Here is an 18,806-nt window from a genome sequence, read left to right as displayed (position 1 = left end):
CTCCACCATCAGACTCCTCAATGACAAACTCCATCAGGGACTCATTTAGGGACTCTGAATTGTGGACTTTATTGAGTTTTTATTCTCTCTGTGTTACACAGCAGTTCATTTACATTTGTTATGTTTCCAGTTCTTCATTTATTTACGTGTCGAGTTTTTTTAAGTGTAATTCTGCCTCAGCGACAGAAAAATCTCAGGGATGTATGTGATGTCATGGAAGTACTCTGACAGTAAATCTAAAATCTGAACCACTTCTATTTGGTCAAATCCTACACATGAACACAAGAAACAAAATAAGGTAATTCAGCCTCATGTCACTTCTCTATAGAGAAACTTACTGAAATCTTCTGTCCTTCTGAATATCCAGCAGTATGAACCCGTCTGACACAACCTCATCATTGGGCCGCCCCCACATTGAGTGTTCACAGTTGCTGTCCATGAACGATAACCAGTGACCCAGCAGGACAGTTTTCCTCTGTGATAACACAGAAGAGGATATGTGACATCAGATCAGCAATCTTTGCAAAACCATGCTCTCTGCCCTGACCGAGTAGCGTCAGGAAGGGGATGTGGCAAAGCCTGAAGCACGTGGCATGAAGGGGAATCTGATGACGTTGTTCTTTCCATGGTTTGTAGATTCAGCCTGAGGAAGACGGTTCATAATATGAATGTTTGCACTTTGATGCCACCACAAAACAACGAATTTCAATGTCTTATTCAATACAATAAACTCTGATTCTGATATGGTCAGAGAGGTCCAAGTGCACAGTTCTGGGTGAACTACTGGACGACTGGAGTGAGTTATGGAATACAGGTTTTGAAGATGCCATCACCAAAAGAGGGAACCCCTACCCTCCCACACTAAAAAACACATGAAGCAGGATCAGGCAACTCTGAACAGGGATCCAGTTCTGGCTGTAACGCTTTATCTTTTCCCAGAAACCTCCCGTCCACAAGCAGTCTCTTCAATCTGAGGCGCCTGAAAGCTCACACCAAGACACAAGAGCAACTTGTCCATGAACTACTCTTTGCAGTTGATGCCGCTTTAGTTGCCCATTCAGAGCCAGCTCTCCAGCACATGACATCCTGTTTTGAGGAAACTGCCAAAATGTTTGGCCTGGAAGTCAGCCTGAAGAAAACTGAGGTCCTCCATCAGCCAGCTCCCCACCATGACTACCAGCCCCCACCACATCTCCATCGGGCACACAGAACTCAAAACGGTCAACCAGTTTACCTACCTCGGCTGCACCATTTCATCGGATGCAAGGATCGACAACGAGATAGACAACAGACTCGCCAAGGCAAATAGCGCCTTTGGAAGACTACACAAAAGAGTCTGGAAAAACAACCACCTGAAGAAACACCACAAAGATCAGCGTGTACAGAGCCATTGTCATACCCATGCTCCTGTTCGGCTCCAAATCATGGGTACTCTACTGGCATCACCTATGGCTCCTAGAACGCTTCCATCAGCGCTGTCTCCGCTCCATCCTCAACATTCATTGGAGTGACTTCATCACCAACATCGAAGTACTCGAGCTGGCAGAGTCCGCAAGCATCGAATCCACGCTGCTGAAGATCCAACTGCGCTGGGTAGGTCACGTCTCCAGAATGGAGGACCATCGCCTTCCCAAGATCGTGTTATATGGCGAGCTCTCCACTGGCCACCGAGACAGAGGTGCACCCAAGAAGAGGTACAAGGACTGCTTAAAGAAATCTCTTGGTGCCTGCCCCATTGACCACCGCCAGTGGGCTGATCTCGCCTCAAACCGTGCATCTTGGCGCCTCACAGTTCGGCGGGCAGCAACCTCCTTTGAAGAAGACCGCAGAGCCCACCTCACTGACAAAAGACAAAGGAGGAAAAACCCAACACCCAACACCCAACCCACCAATTTTCCCCTGCAACCGCTGCAACCGTGTCTGCCTGTCCTGCATCAGACTTGTCAGCCACAAACGAGCCTGCAGCTGACTTGGACATTTACCCCCCTCCATAAATCTTTGTCCGCGAAGCCAAGCCAAAGAAGAAGAAAAAAAAGAAGAATGGAGGGGGTGGGCAGAAGCTGGCTTTGTTAGGATTGCAAGATATTCGAAAGCCGGAGAGGGCTGAGATTATGGAAATATAGGGATAGTGATTTGTGAAACGCTGTGAAGAACACATAGTAAGTGCTGGAGGACCATAGGAGGTAAAGATATATTGCTGATGTTTCGGGCCTGAGCCCTCCTTCACAGTAAAAGCAAAAAGCATGCAGGTGTCTCCATAAAGACTGAGAGAGGCGGGAAAATGGGAGGGGGAGGAGTCCAGGCCCACAGACAAAAGGTGTTCATTGGATACGATAAGAGGAAAGATGAGAATTGATTTTGGCTCTGTGAAAGGAAACAAAGAGAAAAGGGAAGAGAGAGAGAGAGAGGGGAGCAGAACTAGAGTAAAAGAGACGGGGGGATGATGATGGGATGGGGGGTGGGGTTTAATGGAAACCAGAGAAGTAGATGTTAATGCCATCCAGTTGGAGGGTGCCCAGATAGTTGTTGAGGTGTTGCTCCTCCAATGCTCAGTCTGGCAGTGGTGACAGTGATTTGTACCCTGTAGCACCAGGAGCTGATTCAGTCAAGTTAGAATGGGGGGGTGGGGGGAAGATTTAAAGGTGGAACTTTTTCTCAGAATGCAATTTATTATCTGAGTGAGCTGCCAGAGGAGGTGGTAGGGTTGGCTACAATGACATTTAAAAGACATTTGGACAGGTATGTGGAGAGGAAATGGGCCACACCCTTAAGGGACTAGCTGGGATATGCAACTCGTTTGGAAAGGACCAGTTGTCTTCACAATGGACGACATCTTGACTCTATGACTGGAGCACAAGTTTCAGGCTTCAGATGGGCTAAGGTTTCTGGAGTGGTGCTGGGGAGGGGACAGAGAGCACAGGAAGCATCAGTCAAGAATGAGGCTTAAGGCAGCTGATGCACTGACTGCGGACAAAGATCAGCTGTACTGTGGAGATGGAAGAATAGAATGCTGGGTTTGGAAAGTACCTTGAGCTGGAAACATAGCTCAGACATGAACAGGATGCTGAGGTTGAAAGAGTCTAAACATCTGAAGGTTGTTCAATTGGGGGGTATGAATGAGGAAGTGAAATGTGTTGGTGGAGCCGGAAGAACTCAATAAAAGACTTACATTTCTATGGCATCTTTACTCAGGGCATTTTCAAAGTACTTTACACCACTGAAACACTTGATGAAGGCTTTTGGCTTGAAAGGTCAGCCATTGTTATAATCCCATCAATGATGCATGACCCATTATCCATCAGATGGTAGTTTTGCTTCTGTAATGTTGGAGCATTGCAGACAACCTTACATGGACGGCAATGCGATAACATCCAGGTAACATCTTTAAAGATGTTTGTTGGTTGACACCAGAAATCCTGGCAAAATTTTATAGATGTGTGGTGGAAAGTCTGCTGACCGGCTGGATCAGTCTGGTACGGGGACACCAAAACCCCTGAGAGTAAAGCCCTTCAAAAGGTAGTGAACTCAGTCCACGACAGCACAGGGAAAACCCTCCCCACTACTGAGAACATCTACAGGGAAAGCTGTAGTCAGAGAGCTGCAGCATCATCAAGAATTCACACCACCCAGCACATGCACTGTTCTTGCTGCTGCCATCAATCAGGGAAGAGGCAATAGATGCCACAAGACTTGCACCAGCAGGTTCAGGAAAAGCTGCTCCCATCAGACAACAAACTCAATCAGGGACTTGTTTAAGGACTCTTGTGCATTTTAATGATTTTCTTTTTTGTTCTCTCTGTATTGCACAGTCAGTTTGTTTATATTTGTTATCTGTTTACGGTTCTTTATTTGTTTACATGTGTACTTTTTTTTGCACTTCCAATAAGTGGTAATTCTGCCTGGCCCACAGGAAAAAGAATCTCAGGGTTGTATGTAATGTCATGTATGTTCTCTGACAATAAAGCTGAAATCTGAAAAATATGAGATAGTAAATAATTGGCAAGAACAATGGGGAATGTCATCACACTTTCCTGTTATATTTTATGCCTGAGAAGATATTCAAACCCTAAGTTTGATGTCCCATCTGATTACAACATTCTATCCCCTGCTCTCCGTGGAGTGTCGGCCTAGTGCTCACATCTCCCACTGGGACCTGATCTCAGAAACAGCACTACACCATAGAATGATCATGAACGATGGTTGGCTACTCACCTTGTGAAATCTCATTACTCACCTGACCACCACTGTCCCAATCACAATCAGAATTTATTGTCATGAACATGCCACAAACGTGGCATCACAGATGAAAAATTGGGAAAAATTATATTTTTCAAAAATAAATTAATTAGTGCAAGAGAAAGTGAGGTCGTGTCTGTGGTTACATAAGAATAGGAAACCCCTTCTACCTAACCCCCACTCCCTCTCACCACCCTCCCCTCCCCCTATCAAAACACTTGCAAAAAGAAAAAAAAATTTTTTAAATTAGAAAGAGAGAAAAAAAGGAAGCAGAGAATACCAAGAGGTGGGGCCTTCAGAGAGCTTTAAACAAACATACCCACATTTAGTAAATGAGGGTATTTTCCAGAACAGATATTTCTTTCTATAGGTCTTCTCTAATGGCGTGTGAAGTCCTATGTGCCATCTTTCCGTACCTAAATCTCTCTCTGACTTCCATGATATTGCTATACATTTCCTAGAAGCTGCTAAAATAATTCGCCCAAATTCAATCTGATCAATATTTAGTTTCAATTTAGGTTTTAATATTACCCCATAAAAATAACATGTTGTGACACCACTCAACGAGCTGATCGATCTCCCGCATTTGCCGTTTGTGATGCCGCCGCCTTCAGCAAATTTGGTCGCGGGAACTGCAGCTGGCCACGCAGTGGGACTGGGGAAAGTAATCATTCGGTGTTGCCTGGTAGGGGCCGTGTCTGCGCTGCACTGTCCTATGGCCCGTGGTTACTCCATTTGCTCTACCATGAAGCAGATCACAAAAATCTGTAGGTTGAAGTAAAAACACAAAACGCTGGAGAAACTCCACGGGTGAAACTGTCCTTTATGGGGCAAAGATAAAAAAAGGTAAGTGACGTTGTGGGTTTGAGCCCCCGATGAAGAGCTCAAGCCCGAAGTGTCGGTTATGCATCTTTACCATTGGTTATTGGTCATTATTACTCACCCTTTTCCATCATTTAGTCCTTCCTTGTTGCTGTGGGTCATTATTACTTCTCTAGTTATTCCTTGGTGCTAGTCCTTATTGCTCATTTATGCATTTCCGGTTGTTATTATTACTCACCTGTTGCTTCCTTGCTCCATGAGTCATTATTACTCACCTGCCAGGGTTGTTGCCAGGGACCATTATTACTCCATCCTTACTAGGATCAGGCCACGGCATTGACGTCACCGCAGACGTCAACCGCTTCCGCCTCAGACCGTCGCCATCCCATTGGTCTTTGAAATAGCTGCCGTCAGAGGACGAGTGGCACAAGGTGTGATTGGCCAGGCGCTCTGCCAGAGGGCGGGCCTGTTCAGTGATTGACGGACAGGCTTGCGCTGCGATTGATGAGCGGCGCTGCCAGAGGCAGGTCAGCGCTATGATTGACTGTCGGCTCCCGGCGGTGATAGGTCGAGAGCTCAGCCAGCGGTGGGTCTTCTGTCTGATTGACGGGTGCCCTGTCGGGGTCGGGCCCGCGCTGAGATTGACCAGCGGGCCTGCGCTGTGATTGGTCGGAATCGCCAACGGAGGCGGGCCTGCGCTGTGATTGACGGTGGGCTTGTATAAGAAGGCGGCGGCGAGCGGCTGCCCGCACTGAGCGAGGATGGAGATCGCAGCGGCTGTTGGGTTCGTCAGCCGCTTGTTGCGGAATACCGGCTTGGTCAGCCCGACGCAGCTGCACGTCTTCGGCCGCTCGCTGCACGACGCGTTGGCCGGTGAGTCCGGAGGAGGAAGAGCCGGGGCGCTCCGGGCAGGGGGTCGGAGGGAGCGCCGGGGAGGAGGGTAGGCGGAGGGAGCGCCGGGGGCTCCTCCGGGGAGGAGGGTGGTCGGAGGGAGCGCCGGGGAGGAGGGTGGTCGGAGGGAGCGCCGGGGAGGAGGGTAGGCGGAGGGAGCGCCGGGGGCTCCTCCGGGGAGGAGGGTGGTCGGAGGGAGCGCCGGGGAGGAGGGTGGTCGGAGGGAGCGCCGGGGAGGAGGGTGGTCGGAGGGATCGCCGGGGGCTCCTCCGGGGAGGAGGGTGGACGGAGGGAGCGCCGGGGGCTCCTCCGGGAGGAGGGTGGACGGAGGGAGCGCCGGGGGCTCCTCCGGGAGGAGGGTGGACGGAGGGAGCGCCGGGGGCTCCTCCGGGAGGAGGGTGGGCGGAGGGAGCGCCGTGGAGGGGGGACGGAGGGAGCTCCTCTGGAGAGGAGACGGAAGGGCGAGGCTGGGCTGAATGGCCGCTGTTAACCTTTACCGGACACTACTCTAAACTTAACTTCTATTTCCTACTTTAAAACATAGACTGACTTTAAAAATAAAAGGGTTAAGAAATCATAAATATCCAAACAACAAAACAGAAAAATTAGTAACTAACTTTAATAGATCAGTGTGGATGAACTCATCCAATGAGCTCCAGTTAAACCAGCTTTTCAGTAACTTGTGAAACTTAAGTTTCCCAACTTTCTAACTGATCTAAGTTCCTGGTTCCCAACTGAGGCGGTATGAATTTTGCTAATGTCTTCAGCTTTTTTGCTAGTGTGTAACTTGGCCTTTCCCCCATGTCTAAAAATGTGTACCTAGTACATGGATAAACAAATCTGAAGTTTGAAGAGATTCTTTGTCAAGTTCTGCATTGTTTGTAAATATTCAGTCTGGAACAGAACTTGTGTAACCTCTGGGTTTTAAAAATAACATTTCCTCCAAGCTGAATGCAACTTCTGGCTATTTTAGAGAAATCCTTCTTAAAAGATTACTTCTGCTAATGAGAATTTGAACATCTTTTAAAAGTTTGCAACCAGCCAGATTTAGTGTAATCCTAGAAAGTGGAAATGTCTCATTTTCCTGTATTTTGCACTCTAAATTTATTCCAACCCTGCATTAATCCAATTTTTTTCTCAGTAGTACCTGCCTCAACCACCATTTCTGGCAGCCTGTTTCACACACCCACCACTTTTTTTAAAAAAAAGTCACCCCTCTGGTTCCTATTAAGTCTCTCCCTCACTTTAAACTTGTGTCCTCTGGACAAAAGACCATTTTTTTTTTAAGATCACCCCTTGTGCTTCAAGGACTAAAACCCTGATCTGCTCAACCTCTCCCTACAAGTCCTGGCAGCATCCACAGAAATCCTCTCTGCTGCACTGAACGCAGGAATGTGTGATGTGGATTCTTGATCAAAGTTTGTAGGTGCTCTGTGTTGGCTATTTTGAGCTGTGACAATGATGCCATCCATCTTCTCTTTCAGAGCACTACAGACATCACTGGTTCCCTGACAAGCCGTGCAAAGGGTCGGGTTACCGCTGCATACGGATAAATCACAAAATGGACCCATTGATCGGGAAAGCTGCCAGCCGGATCGGGCTCAGCAGCCAGCAGCTCTACAAGCTCCTGCCCAGTGAACTAACTCTTTGGGTGGATCCGTACGAGGTCTCTTACCGCATCGGAGAAGATGGCTCCATCTGTGTTCTGTACGAAGCCACGCCAGCCAGCAACCTCGGAATGCTAACCTGTAAAAATGAGTTAAACATGGGGCGTGCAAGCCCTCCCAAAAACTACTGGATGGCTGTTTCAAGCTGAGATGCACTTTGCTGTAACTGAACAATATGTACCTTAAGTGGATTTTTTTCCTTGAGTTCTGTGGCTTAAAATCGGACCTGGTGATCAGCCTGCACAAGCAGAACTGATTTGTGGTATGACAAATTAATCTGGGAAGGGACTTACCAAAGGAACATCAGTGGGTTGAAATCCAGTTGCGAAACTATTGTAAAATAGTTTCTCAAGTGGGTGGTTCTAGTGACTTCAGATGAGTGAACATGGTTGACACCTGATTAACCTTTATTCTGAAAATACAACGTTGAGCGTTGGTAATAAAGCACTGAAAACACTTTAATCCTGTTTGGCTAATTTTCACAAGTGTGGTGTATTGATTGATTTTTGACTTCTAAATTCTATCTTTGTTTACAAGTCTGATTCTAGCAGGTTCTGGTTTTTCACGCCAGACGTGTAAAGAATCATTGTCGGAGCGCAATTCAGCAGGTCATACGGTGTATTTTATACAGCAAGGTTAAGATGCATAACCAATATTTGGGGTTTGAGCCCTTCAAGGTATGAATTGGGCACCTGCCTGCATTTTGCTCATGCCTTGAAGGCTCAAGTCTGAAATGTTTGTGCATCTTGTCCTTTGCCCTATAAAGGACATTGACCTCCTGAATTTCTCCAGCATTGTGTTTTTACTTCAACCATGGTGTCTGCAGACTTTCGGGTTATACTTGTAAAGAATTCATTGTAATTTTGTCAAGAACCCATTTTTAAAGATGTCTTGCATCCCCCTCCCCTTAAGGGGACACTGCCTTTTGGACTAAACTGTGAATGATTTCCAGTTGCTTGTTGTAAAACCAAGATTTTATAATGCTGTTTTAAAATGAGCAAGAGGAGAAATCCCTTTGGTCACATATTGTGGATCTATTCTGGTTAAATGTACATAAGTTGAGTCTATACTCTGTGAATGAACTGTTGTACATTTTTAAGTATTGTACAGCTGCATTGAAGAAATTGTACAGTTTTCTATGTTTTAATTAAAATATACTTTTGCTTGAAAACCTTTCTTTCATTCTGCATGGGGTTGAATATTTATGATATCTTCAGTCACCAAGTAAACTTTGAAATTATGGCTTGTACTAGATCAGACATTTCCTTGAATGCTGGTCATTGCCGGATGTCTCACGAAACCCTCTGCAAGTGGACCTGTGATTTGGTGTTTGACTTGGCTACCTTGCTCAAGTTGCAACTTCCTCTCTGAGGATGTTCAAAGTCTCTAACTACCTCATCTGATGTAGTTGAGAAACTTGCATTTCTGTAATCGCGCCCTTTCCAGAGTGAGAGGATTTGAGGCCAGGAGTAGGGAGATCCTGCTGCAGCTGTACAGGGCCTTCGTGAGACCACACCTGGAGTACTGCGTGCAGTTTGGTCGACTTATCACCATGGAGCAGGTGTAGAGAAGATTCACTTGACTGATACCAGGGATGGAAGGACTTTCATATGAAGAAAGTTTGGATAGGCTAGGGTTGTGCTCTCTAGAATTTAGAAGATTGAGAGTGGATCTTCTCTAAAATTCTTAAGGGATTAGACAGACTAGGCGTAGGTAGGTTGTTTCCAATGCTGGGAAAAAGCAGAACCCAGGGGTTACAGATTAAGGGGAAAGTTTTTTAGGACTGAGATGAAAGTTTTTTTTCTCTCAGGGTGGTGGATCTGTGGAATTCTTTGCCACAGGAAGTAGTTGAGGCTGGTTCCTTGTCAATATTTAAGAGCAGGTTAGATTTGGCTCTTGTGGCTAAGCAGATCAAGGGGTATGGGGAGAAGGCAGGAACCAGGTACTGATCAGCCATGATTCTATTGAATGGTGGCGTAGGCTTGAAGGGCCAAATGGCCGACTCCTGCACCTATTTTTCTGTTTCTAAGGCCTGTAGATGTCATAGAGGAATCACTGATGTTATCTTTTATTTTTTTTTTGGGGAAGGTGGTGGAGAAATGGGACTGCATAAATGAACTTTTGTTCCAGAGCTGTTTAATTACAATGCAAATCCACTTGACCACTTGGCAGGCTTTGCAAGGTTCTTCATAGTCTTTGAGTGCCTTTCTGGGTTCTAGTATTCCTTGTGCTGCTGGTTCAGGCTAATCCTGGTGATGGTTATTAGCTGGTGTCCACCTTGTCTCTGGAAACATTGCTGCATGTAAATGGGCTGCTGAGTTTCCTAGGTTTAAAATGCTTGGTATGTAAAGAACTTCAGGCCAGTGAGATCACACACGATCTCTGGTTCCAGTCAGCTTATGGTGATGGTATATGACAAGACTACTGGACCCTCTGGCCATTGGTTCCTGTAAGTCTATCTGCTACAGGAGCCCTGATGAAGGGCTCAAGCCTGAAACATTGGCTATTTATCTTTGCAGCATTAAGGACCCTGTTTGACTTGCTGAGATTTTCCAGCATTGTTTTGCTACTGCTCATGGGAGCTCTGGAGAGAACACCATCAGAAAATGAATTATCAATGATTCAGGCAAGAGCCATTCAGGAAGCCTAGGATAGTTTTTTTCTGAAATGTCAACAGTTCTTCCACCTGATGTTGTTCCAGATTTAAGCAGCTGCTGTGAGACTGAATGTTGCAAAGTTTCTGAAGTTCAAAATAACTTGGCATTACTGCTAGTGAGTGGAGTGCAAAGTATAACATTACAGCTTGCTGTTTCCTGTTAAGGTCCTGGCAAAACCCATGATGTTGGTCTCGGTGGGCTTCAATCAAATGAGCAATTTTGCCTTTCAACTAAACATATAATAACATAACATAACAATTACAGCACGGAAACAGGCCATTAGGCCCTTCTAGTCCGCACCGAACCAAACACCCCTCTCTAGTCCCACCTCCCTGCACAATGCCCATAACCCTCCATCTTCTTCTCATCCATAGACCTGTTCAACCTTTTCTTAAATAATACAATTGACTCCGCCGCCACTATTTCTCCCGGAAGCTCATTCCACACGGCTACCACTCTCTGAGTAAAGAAGTTCCCCCTCATGTTACCTCTAAACCTCTGCCCCTTAATTCTTAACTCATGTCCTCTTGTTTTAATCTTTCCTCCTCTTAACAGAAATAGTCTATCCACATCCACTCTGTCTATCCCTTTCATAATCTTAAATACTTCTATCAAATCCCCTCTCAACCTTCTACGCTCCAAAGAATAAAGACCTAATCTGTCCAATCTCTCCCTATACTCTAGATGCTTAAACCCAGGTAACATTCTGGTAAACCTTCTCTGCACTCTCTCCACTCAGTTTATATCCTTCCTATAATTAGGCAACCAGAACTGCACACAGTGGAGAATGGTTGAAAGATCAATCCCATGACTGGAATTGTAGGATTGAGAATTCTGCATCTGCAAATGTTAAAATCAGACATTCCATGCCAAAATAAATACATGCCTTCGATACCACGTGTGGTTTATATAAAGTGCCATTTGACCAGTCCCACTGACCCCTGGACCCAGTCCATCACCCTCCATCCCTCTCCCATCCATGCACCTGTCCAAATTCTTCTTCAATGTTAAAATTGAGCCCACATTCACAATTTCAGTTTTTCCGCACCCCCACCACTCTCTGCTTTCCCCTAAACATTTTCCCCTTTCCCTCTTAACCCATGCCCTCCTACCCACAGTGGAAAAAACCTATCTACATTTACTCTGTCTATCCCCTCTTCATTTTAAATACCTCCATCAAATCTCCCCTCATTCTTCTATGCTCCAGGGAATAAAATCCTAACCTGTTTAACCTTTCACTGTAACTCAATTCCTGAAGTCCAGGCAACATTCTTGTCAATCTTTCTCTTATTGATATCTTTCCTGAGGTTAGGTGACAAACTGCACACAATTCTCCAAATTTACCCTCACCAATGGCATAGACAACTTTACCGTAACACCGCAACTCCTGTACTCAATATGAAGGCTTTCTTTACAACCCTATCTATCTGTGACACTACTTCCAGGGAATTATGTATCTGTATTCCAAGATCCCTCTGTTCTACCGCACACCTCAGTGCACTAACATGTATGTCCTTTCTTAGTTTCTCCTTCCAAAATGCAACACCTCACACTTGTCTGCATTAAATTCCATCTGCCATTTTCCAGACGATTTTTCCAGCTGGTCCAGATCCCTCAGCAAGCTTTGAAAACCTTCTTCACCGTCCACAACCCCTCCAATCTTAGTGTCATCTGTAAACTTCCTGATCCAATTTACCACATTGTCATCCAGATCATTGATATAGATGACAAACAACAATGGTCCCAGCACCGATCCCTGAGGCACCACCAGTCACAGGCCTCCAGTCTGAAAAGCCATTATCCACCACTACTCTCTGGCTTCTCCCGTCCAGCCATCGTTGAATCCAGTTCACTATTTCTGTTTTACTTTTGATGCCACATGATCTTGCAATCCAACTGTGCAGCCAGCACTACTACCCCTGGAAATAGAAACTCCTTCATGGAATCTTAGATTCCTTTGAAAATCAATGTTCAAGTTCATTTATCATCTGATTGTATAAGTTCAACCTGACAAAATAGCATTCTCCAGTCCTTGTGTAAAACACCCCATCCCATCTTCCCCCAACTCTCTCTCTCTCCCTCCCCTTTTCCCTGTCTCCTTTCACAGAGCCAAAATCAATTCTCACCTTATCGTATCCAATTAAAACCTTTTGTCTGTTGGTCTGGACTCCTCCCCCTCCCATTCTTCCCCCGGCCTGTAATACAGACACCTGTCTCTTTTCACTCACACCTTGAGGAAGGGCTCAGGCCAAAAATGTGGCTGATGTATCTTTACCTCCTACGACTGCCATGAGACTGGCTGAGTTCCTCCAGCATTTCTATGTTTTGAGTACAATCACAACGTCTGCAGACTTTTGTGTTTCCCAAGTTTCAGCCAGGGAAAGAACTCAATTTAGAGAGGGTGGGATTACAATGAGAAGGAAAATCAATTAGCACCAGGCAAGGGCAGCGCAAGAGACCTGTTGTGGGGTTCATTCAGGAGCCTGACGGCTGAAGGGAAGAAATTTTTAATCCTGTTCGTGGGTATTTCACCTGTTGAGAGGAGGGAGAAGAGAGTGTGTCTGAGGGTCCTTCACTGGGAGATGTGGATGAAGTCTGTGGAGGGGAGAAACATTTGTGTGATGTCCTGATCTGCCTTCAGCAGCTTCTGATCTTGAGCAGAGCAGCTCCTGTTCTGTGCTGTGATCCAGCAAGTCTTTTTTCAATGGAGCCACTGCAGAAGCTATTGAAAGACAACAAGGGATATTCCAAGGTTCCTTTGTCTTCAAAGAACTTAGATCATAGAACACTACAGCCAAAAACAGACCCCTCAGTAAGGAAATTAAAAAGCTGTCAGCACCGGAGGCCCTTTGGGACCCCTGCTCACCATTGACACCCTTATAGATTCTAGTCCCCATCCCACGAACAGCCTTCGGCCTGGTGTGAGTCCAGCCATTGAGCCCCTCATTGATTTCTGACATGGTCTCCTCCCCTGTAGGGCCCTCTCCCAGGCTTCTCCCTCTTAGCCAGATGTTACCTAGATGGTCTGGGCAGCCATGCATGGACAATACCATCATGTGCAGAGACCTCTGTGGGTCTTCGATGAATGATAAACAGCACCGTTTCACAGCCAGTTTAAACCTACATGGACATCTGGCCGGGACAGTCAGGCAGTAATATCATGTGGAAGAGAGCTGAAAGCCACGTCTCTGCTCCCCTCAGGTCTGCACCTGCGGCAGCACCACGTTACCAAAGCAAGAGTGCTGCCATCTTCAAACTGAGAGACAGGCAGTCTGGAAAGAAAGGGAGAGAATGGTTCTGAGAAACCATGATTGTATTGGATGGGAGAAACCATGATTGTATTTGTAGGGCTGAACAGCCTCTATTTACCATATTCTAGTCCCTTTGTATCTGGTGTTCCTCATGGGAAACCACAATGGTTTCAATTCTGCCTCTGGCCCCAAACCTGACTGGAGGAGAGGAATAAATATTGAATGCCTGGTTTTGTGGGATAACCATTGTAAACAAATGTCTGCTAATCCGGGGCGGGGGATGTTTGGGGTTTTACCGAGCTCCATTTCATTACTCATCAAAGGTATAGTGGCTTTATATTTGTCGCAGAACAGGAAGGTTCAGGCTATGGTGTAATGGGATTTTCCAGTCCTAATGTCTGGGACAATGAACAATTGTGATAAAACCAGTCCAAAACACTTCCTCAGGCATTAGAACATATGGAGTTTAAGGAGAGGGAGGTCCTTGCCACCTTTGCAATGAATAAAAGTGGACAAATCCCTCAGGCCTGATATGATATTCCCCCGCACCTTCAGGAAGACCAAGTGCTGAGATGGCAGGGCCCCTGCTAGATATATTAAAAATGTCCTTAATCATGGGGGAGGGGCCAGAGGATTGGAGAGTACCTCATGTTGTCCTGCTGTTTAAGAAGGGCTCCAAGAGAAAACTAGGCAATTATAGGCCAGAGAGCCTGACATCAGTAGTATGTCAATTATTGGAAGGATTTCTGAGAGATAGGATTTATAGATATTTGGACCATCATCAGCTGATTAAGGACAGTCGGCGTGGATTTGTACACAGTAGGTCATGTTTAACAAATCTTGTAGAGTTTTGAGGAAGTTACCAGGAAGGTTGATAAGGGAAAGGCAGTGGATGTTGTCTATAGGGACTTTAGTAAGGCCTTTGACAAGGTACCACAGGAGAGGTTGGTTCAGAAGATTAGGACACTAGGTCTACATAGAGAGGTTGGAAACTGGATTCGAAATCGACTTGATGGGAGAAAACAGAGAGTGGTGGTGGATGGTTGCTTCTCAAACTGGAGGCCTGTGTCGAGTGGTGGGCCTCAGGGATCTGTTTGGGGACCTTTATTGTTTTTTATCTATATTAATGACCTAGATGACAATGTGGTGAATTGGGTCCACAAGTTTGGTGATGACACCAAAGATAGGAGGCATCATGGACTGAGAGGAAGATTTTCAAAGCTTGTAGAGGGATCTGGACCAGCTGGGAAATTGGGCCAGTAAATGGCTGATGGAATTTAATGCAGATAAGTGTGAGGTGTTTCACTTTGGAAGAGTGAATCCGGGTAGGACGTACACAGTAAATGGTCAGGCACGGAGGAGCAGAGACCTGGGGATACAGACACATTGTTCCCTGAAGGTGGTGTCACAGGTAGACAGGGTTGAGTATAGGAGTTGGGATGTTACGTTGAAGTTATTCAAGTCATTGGTGAGGCCACATTTTGTGCAGTTCTGGTCGCCCAGCAGCAGGAAGGATATCAATAAGTCTGAAAAAGTTCAGAGAAGATTTACTAGGATGTTGCTGGGTCTTCAGGAGTTGAGTTACCACGAAAGATTAAACAGGTTAGGACTATACTCCTTTGAATGAAGAAGAATGAGGGGAGACGATAGAGTTTATAAGATTATGAGGGTTATGGACAGAGTAGATGTGAGTAAGATGTTTCCATTTAGATTGGGGGAGATAAATACGAGAGATCATAGCTTTAGGCTGAAAGGGGAGAGGTACAAGGGGATCATTAGGGGAAAGCCTTTCACTCAGAACGGTGGGAGTGTGAATGGAGATTCAATCTTGAGTTTTACAAATAAATTGGATAAATACATGGATAGGAGAGGTCTGGAGGGTTATGGAATGAGAGTAGGCCAGTGGGTCTTTCTAGTTTTAATGGTTGGCACAGACCAGAATGGTTGAATGGCCTGTTTTTTAGTGCTGTAACGTTCTATGGTTCTAGGCTACAATGACGTGCAAAATCATTTCAAACTGCTCGCTCTCCAGCTAGATGGCATTGACATCGACTTCTCTGGTTTCCTTCAGACCTGTCCCATCTCCCTCTCTTCCCCATCCCTCTGTCTCCTTTTCTCCAGCTCCCCGCCCCCTTTGCTCTCCATTCAGAGAGCTACCCCCTTTCACTTCCCAGCATTTTTCTCTTCTTCCCTTCCACCCTTGTCTGCCCTTGGCCTCCTTCCTGTGGGCCTCTACTCCTTCCTTTCTCCTCACCCTACCGTTCTATTCAGATGCCTGCCTGCTTTTTGCTTGTACCTTGATGAAGGGCTCAGGCCTGAAACCCACTTTGTTGTAATGTTCTTTGTGTTTGGCTTCACTGCTTCGATTCGGAGGAGAATCCATGAGCATTCTGTGTCTCGGAAGGCACTCTATAAAATTTTAATTTTAGGCACTCAGCTCGGTAACAGGTCATTTTGGCCCGTGCCGCCCAATTGCATCCAATTTAAGCTATAACCTCCCCCCACCCCGGTACATTTTGAAGGGTGGGATGAAACCGGAGTACTTGGAGGAAACCCACGCAGATATGGGGAAAACATGCAAACTCCTTACAGACAGTACGTGATTCCAATCCGGGTCGCTGGCACTGTACCACTACACTAACTAGGCCACCCTTTTCTGCACCCTCTCCAGGGTGAGATGAGAGGTTATAATCTTGCAGTTATTAATATTTTGCAAGATGCCTGTTGAATTTTGACAACGTCTGCACTGTTCAGCAAATAATCATTAAAAGGTCCCAGTTACACCCATTACACAATGAAACTTTACACAGTTTATTTATACAGACAGAGTTGGTGCCAGTTATAATGAAAAAAACATTGATTACATTTGATTGGACAGGAACTGGGAGATGGCAGAAAACTTCCCAGCGACACCAGATTGAGTAAGGTACTCCAGCTTATCCTGTTTTTCGATTAAAGATTTGTAGAGGAACTGTCTCAGCAGAAAGTTCAACCCATTTTAATTACAGACACAAATAATACTTGAAATGAACATCTGCAAGTAAATGAATATAATTTAACCTATACACTGCATGGATTTCACTGTGGATAACAAAAGTGACACAGTTAATATGTTCTCCCTGTGTCTGCTCCGGTTTCCTCCCACCGTTCAAAATGCACTGGTTCTATGGTCAATTGGTTGTAATTGGGGAGCACAGGCCTGTGGGCTGAAAGGGCCTGTAACTGTGCTGTACGTCTAAATTTAAGATTAAAATTAAAATTAAATAAAAACATCAACAGTGGCCCAGAACTGGGTTCGCCGTGATAGCGTGGATCTCCCAGAGGCCACCCATTTCAATTTCCCATCCCATCCCCTTACCGATGTGTCTGTCTATGATCTCAGGCACGGCCAGGACTTCCCTTCCCTGTCTCCTTTCGCACAGACATGATAAATTCTCACCTCTCCCCTGATCATATCCAATGAACACCTTGTGTGGGTCTGGTTTCCTCCCCCAGCCGGCCTTGTCTGTGCTCCGAGATTTCCTGCTTCTGGCTCATTCTGCTTATTCCTTGAAGAAGGGCTCAGGCCCGAAACATCAGCAATATATGGACTCGGAAAGACTGGCTGAATTCCTCCAGCATTTTGGTGAGCTATTCCTCTGAACTTCTTCAGCCTCTGCATCTCTGTGCTGTTACCCCATTCATTTAATACACATTGGGCCATTCTACCGACTATCTAGTGACTTTCCTCCAGTTTATCTTGGTTGTATTTTTTCATACCTGGAGGTACCCTGACTCTAGATAGGGCAAATAAAGGCACAATGACCACCAGCCAATCAGCACACAGATTTCCTGTGATGTCATCCTTTATTTTATTTGCCTCCCAATTGGCCAAAGTGGGATGGGCTTTGAGACTGGTCCTGAATTTACCTCTCGCCTGTTGCTTTTGGCTCGTCGTTGGACAACTGCCTTTGAGAAAGTTTTCCTCATTGAAAGTCAGAGAGAGAGTGGGGTGGAGGAGGGGTAGAGGAATAGAATGAATGGGAGGGAAGTGGCGGAGTGGGGGGAGGGGAGTTTGTGAAGCTGAAGTCTAAAGGCAGAAGAAATGTCCACGTGGAAAGAATCAAGAATCTTTATGGAAAGATTGTAAATATTTGTGGTGAGTCTCCTCTGCACCATCTCCAAAGCCTCCACATCCTGGTGAGTCTCCTCTGCACCATCTCCAAAGCCTCCTCATCCTGGTGAACCTTCTCTCCACCCTTTCCAAAGCCTCCATGTCCTGGTGAACCTCCTCTCCATCCTCTCCAAAGCCTTCACGTCCTGGTGAACCTTCTCTCCACCTTCTCCAAAGCCTCCATGTCCCGGTGAACCTCCTCTCCACCCTCTCCAAAGCCTCTACATCCTGGTGAACCTCCTCTCCACCCTCTCCAAAGCCTCCACGTCCTGGTGAACCTCCTCTCCACCCTCTCCAAAGCCTCCATATCCTGATGAACCTCTTCTCCATCCTCTCCAAAGCCTCCACATCCTGGTGAGCCTCCTCTCCACCCTATCCAAAGCCTCCACATCCTGGTGAACCTCCTCTCCACCCTCTCCAAAGCCTCCACGTCCTGGTGAACCTCCTCTCCACCCTCTCCAAAGCCTCCACATCCTGGTGAACCTCCTCTCCACCCTCTCCAAAGCCTCCACGTCCTGGTGAACCTCCTCTCCACCCTCTCCAAAGCCTCCATATCCTGATGAACCTCTTCTCCATCCTCTCCAAAGCCTCCACATCCTGGTGAGCCTCCTCTCCACCCTATCCAAAGCCTCCACATCCTGGTGAACCTCCTCTCCACCCTCTCCAAAGCCTCCACGTCCTGGTGAACCTCCTCTCCACCCTCTCCAAAGCCTCCACATCCTGGTGAACCTCCTCTTCACCCTCTCCAAAGCCTCCACATCCTGGTGAACCTCCTCTCCAACCTCTCCAAAGCCTCTACATCCTGGTGAACCTCCTCTCCACCCTCTCCAAAGCCTCCACATTCTGGTGAACCTCCTCTCCACCCTCTCCAAAGCCTCCACATCCTGGTGAACCTCCTCTCCATCCTCTCCAAAGCCTCTACATCCTGGTGAATCTCCTCTCCACCCTCTCCAAAGCCTCCATGTTCTGGTGAACCTCCTCTCCACCCTCTCCAAAGCCTCCACATCCTGATGAACCTCCTCTCCATCCTCTCCAAAGCCTCCACATCCTGGTGAACCTCCTCTCCACCCTCTCCAAAGCCTCCACGTCCTGGTGAACCTCTTCTCCACCCTCTCCAAAGCCTCTGCAT

General features: G+C 46.4%; 1 protein-coding gene and 2 long non-coding RNA genes across 8 annotated transcripts in view; 2 read left to right on the top strand and 1 right to left on the bottom strand.

Moving 5' to 3' along the window:
- The first annotated feature begins 5,527 nt into the window (after positions 1-5,527).
- On the top strand, positions 5,528-8,787 carry LOC138765226 (protein BTG2-like). Its single transcript, XM_069942204.1, has 2 exons — positions 5,528-5,931; positions 7,434-8,787. The coding sequence occupies exons 1-2, from the start codon at positions 5,820-5,822 to the stop codon at positions 7,763-7,765; spliced, it is 444 nt and encodes a 147-aa protein (XP_069798305.1). The 5' UTR covers positions 5,528-5,819; the 3' UTR covers positions 7,766-8,787.
- Positions 8,788-12,764: 3,977 nt separating this feature from the next.
- On the bottom strand, positions 12,765-17,517 carry LOC138765225 (uncharacterized). The gene is made up of 2 exons (XR_011358539.1): positions 16,964-17,517; positions 12,765-12,995 (listed from the first exon to the last, which is right to left on the bottom strand). It is a non-coding gene; the product is annotated as an uncharacterized lncRNA (long non-coding RNA).
- LOC138765224 (uncharacterized) overlaps positions 17,219-18,806 on the top strand; it is a 24,843-nt gene continuing 23,255 nt past the window's right edge. For 2 of the 6 annotated variants that reach the window (XR_011358537.1, XR_011358534.1), the window contains exon 1: positions 17,219-17,703. This is a non-coding gene — a long non-coding RNA (uncharacterized lncRNA). The remainder of the gene's footprint in view (positions 17,704-18,806) is intronic. The other 4 variants (XR_011358538.1, XR_011358533.1, XR_011358536.1 and 1 more) reach the window with 3 other exon arrangements.

This window comes from Narcine bancroftii, chromosome 5 (assembly GCF_036971445.1).
Source record: "Narcine bancroftii isolate sNarBan1 chromosome 5, sNarBan1.hap1, whole genome shotgun sequence".
Lineage (NCBI taxonomy): Eukaryota > Metazoa > Chordata > Chondrichthyes > Torpediniformes > Narcinidae > Narcine > Narcine bancroftii.
Note: the sequence above shows the minus strand (reverse complement) of the source record. Positions and strands in the feature narration are given on the sequence as shown.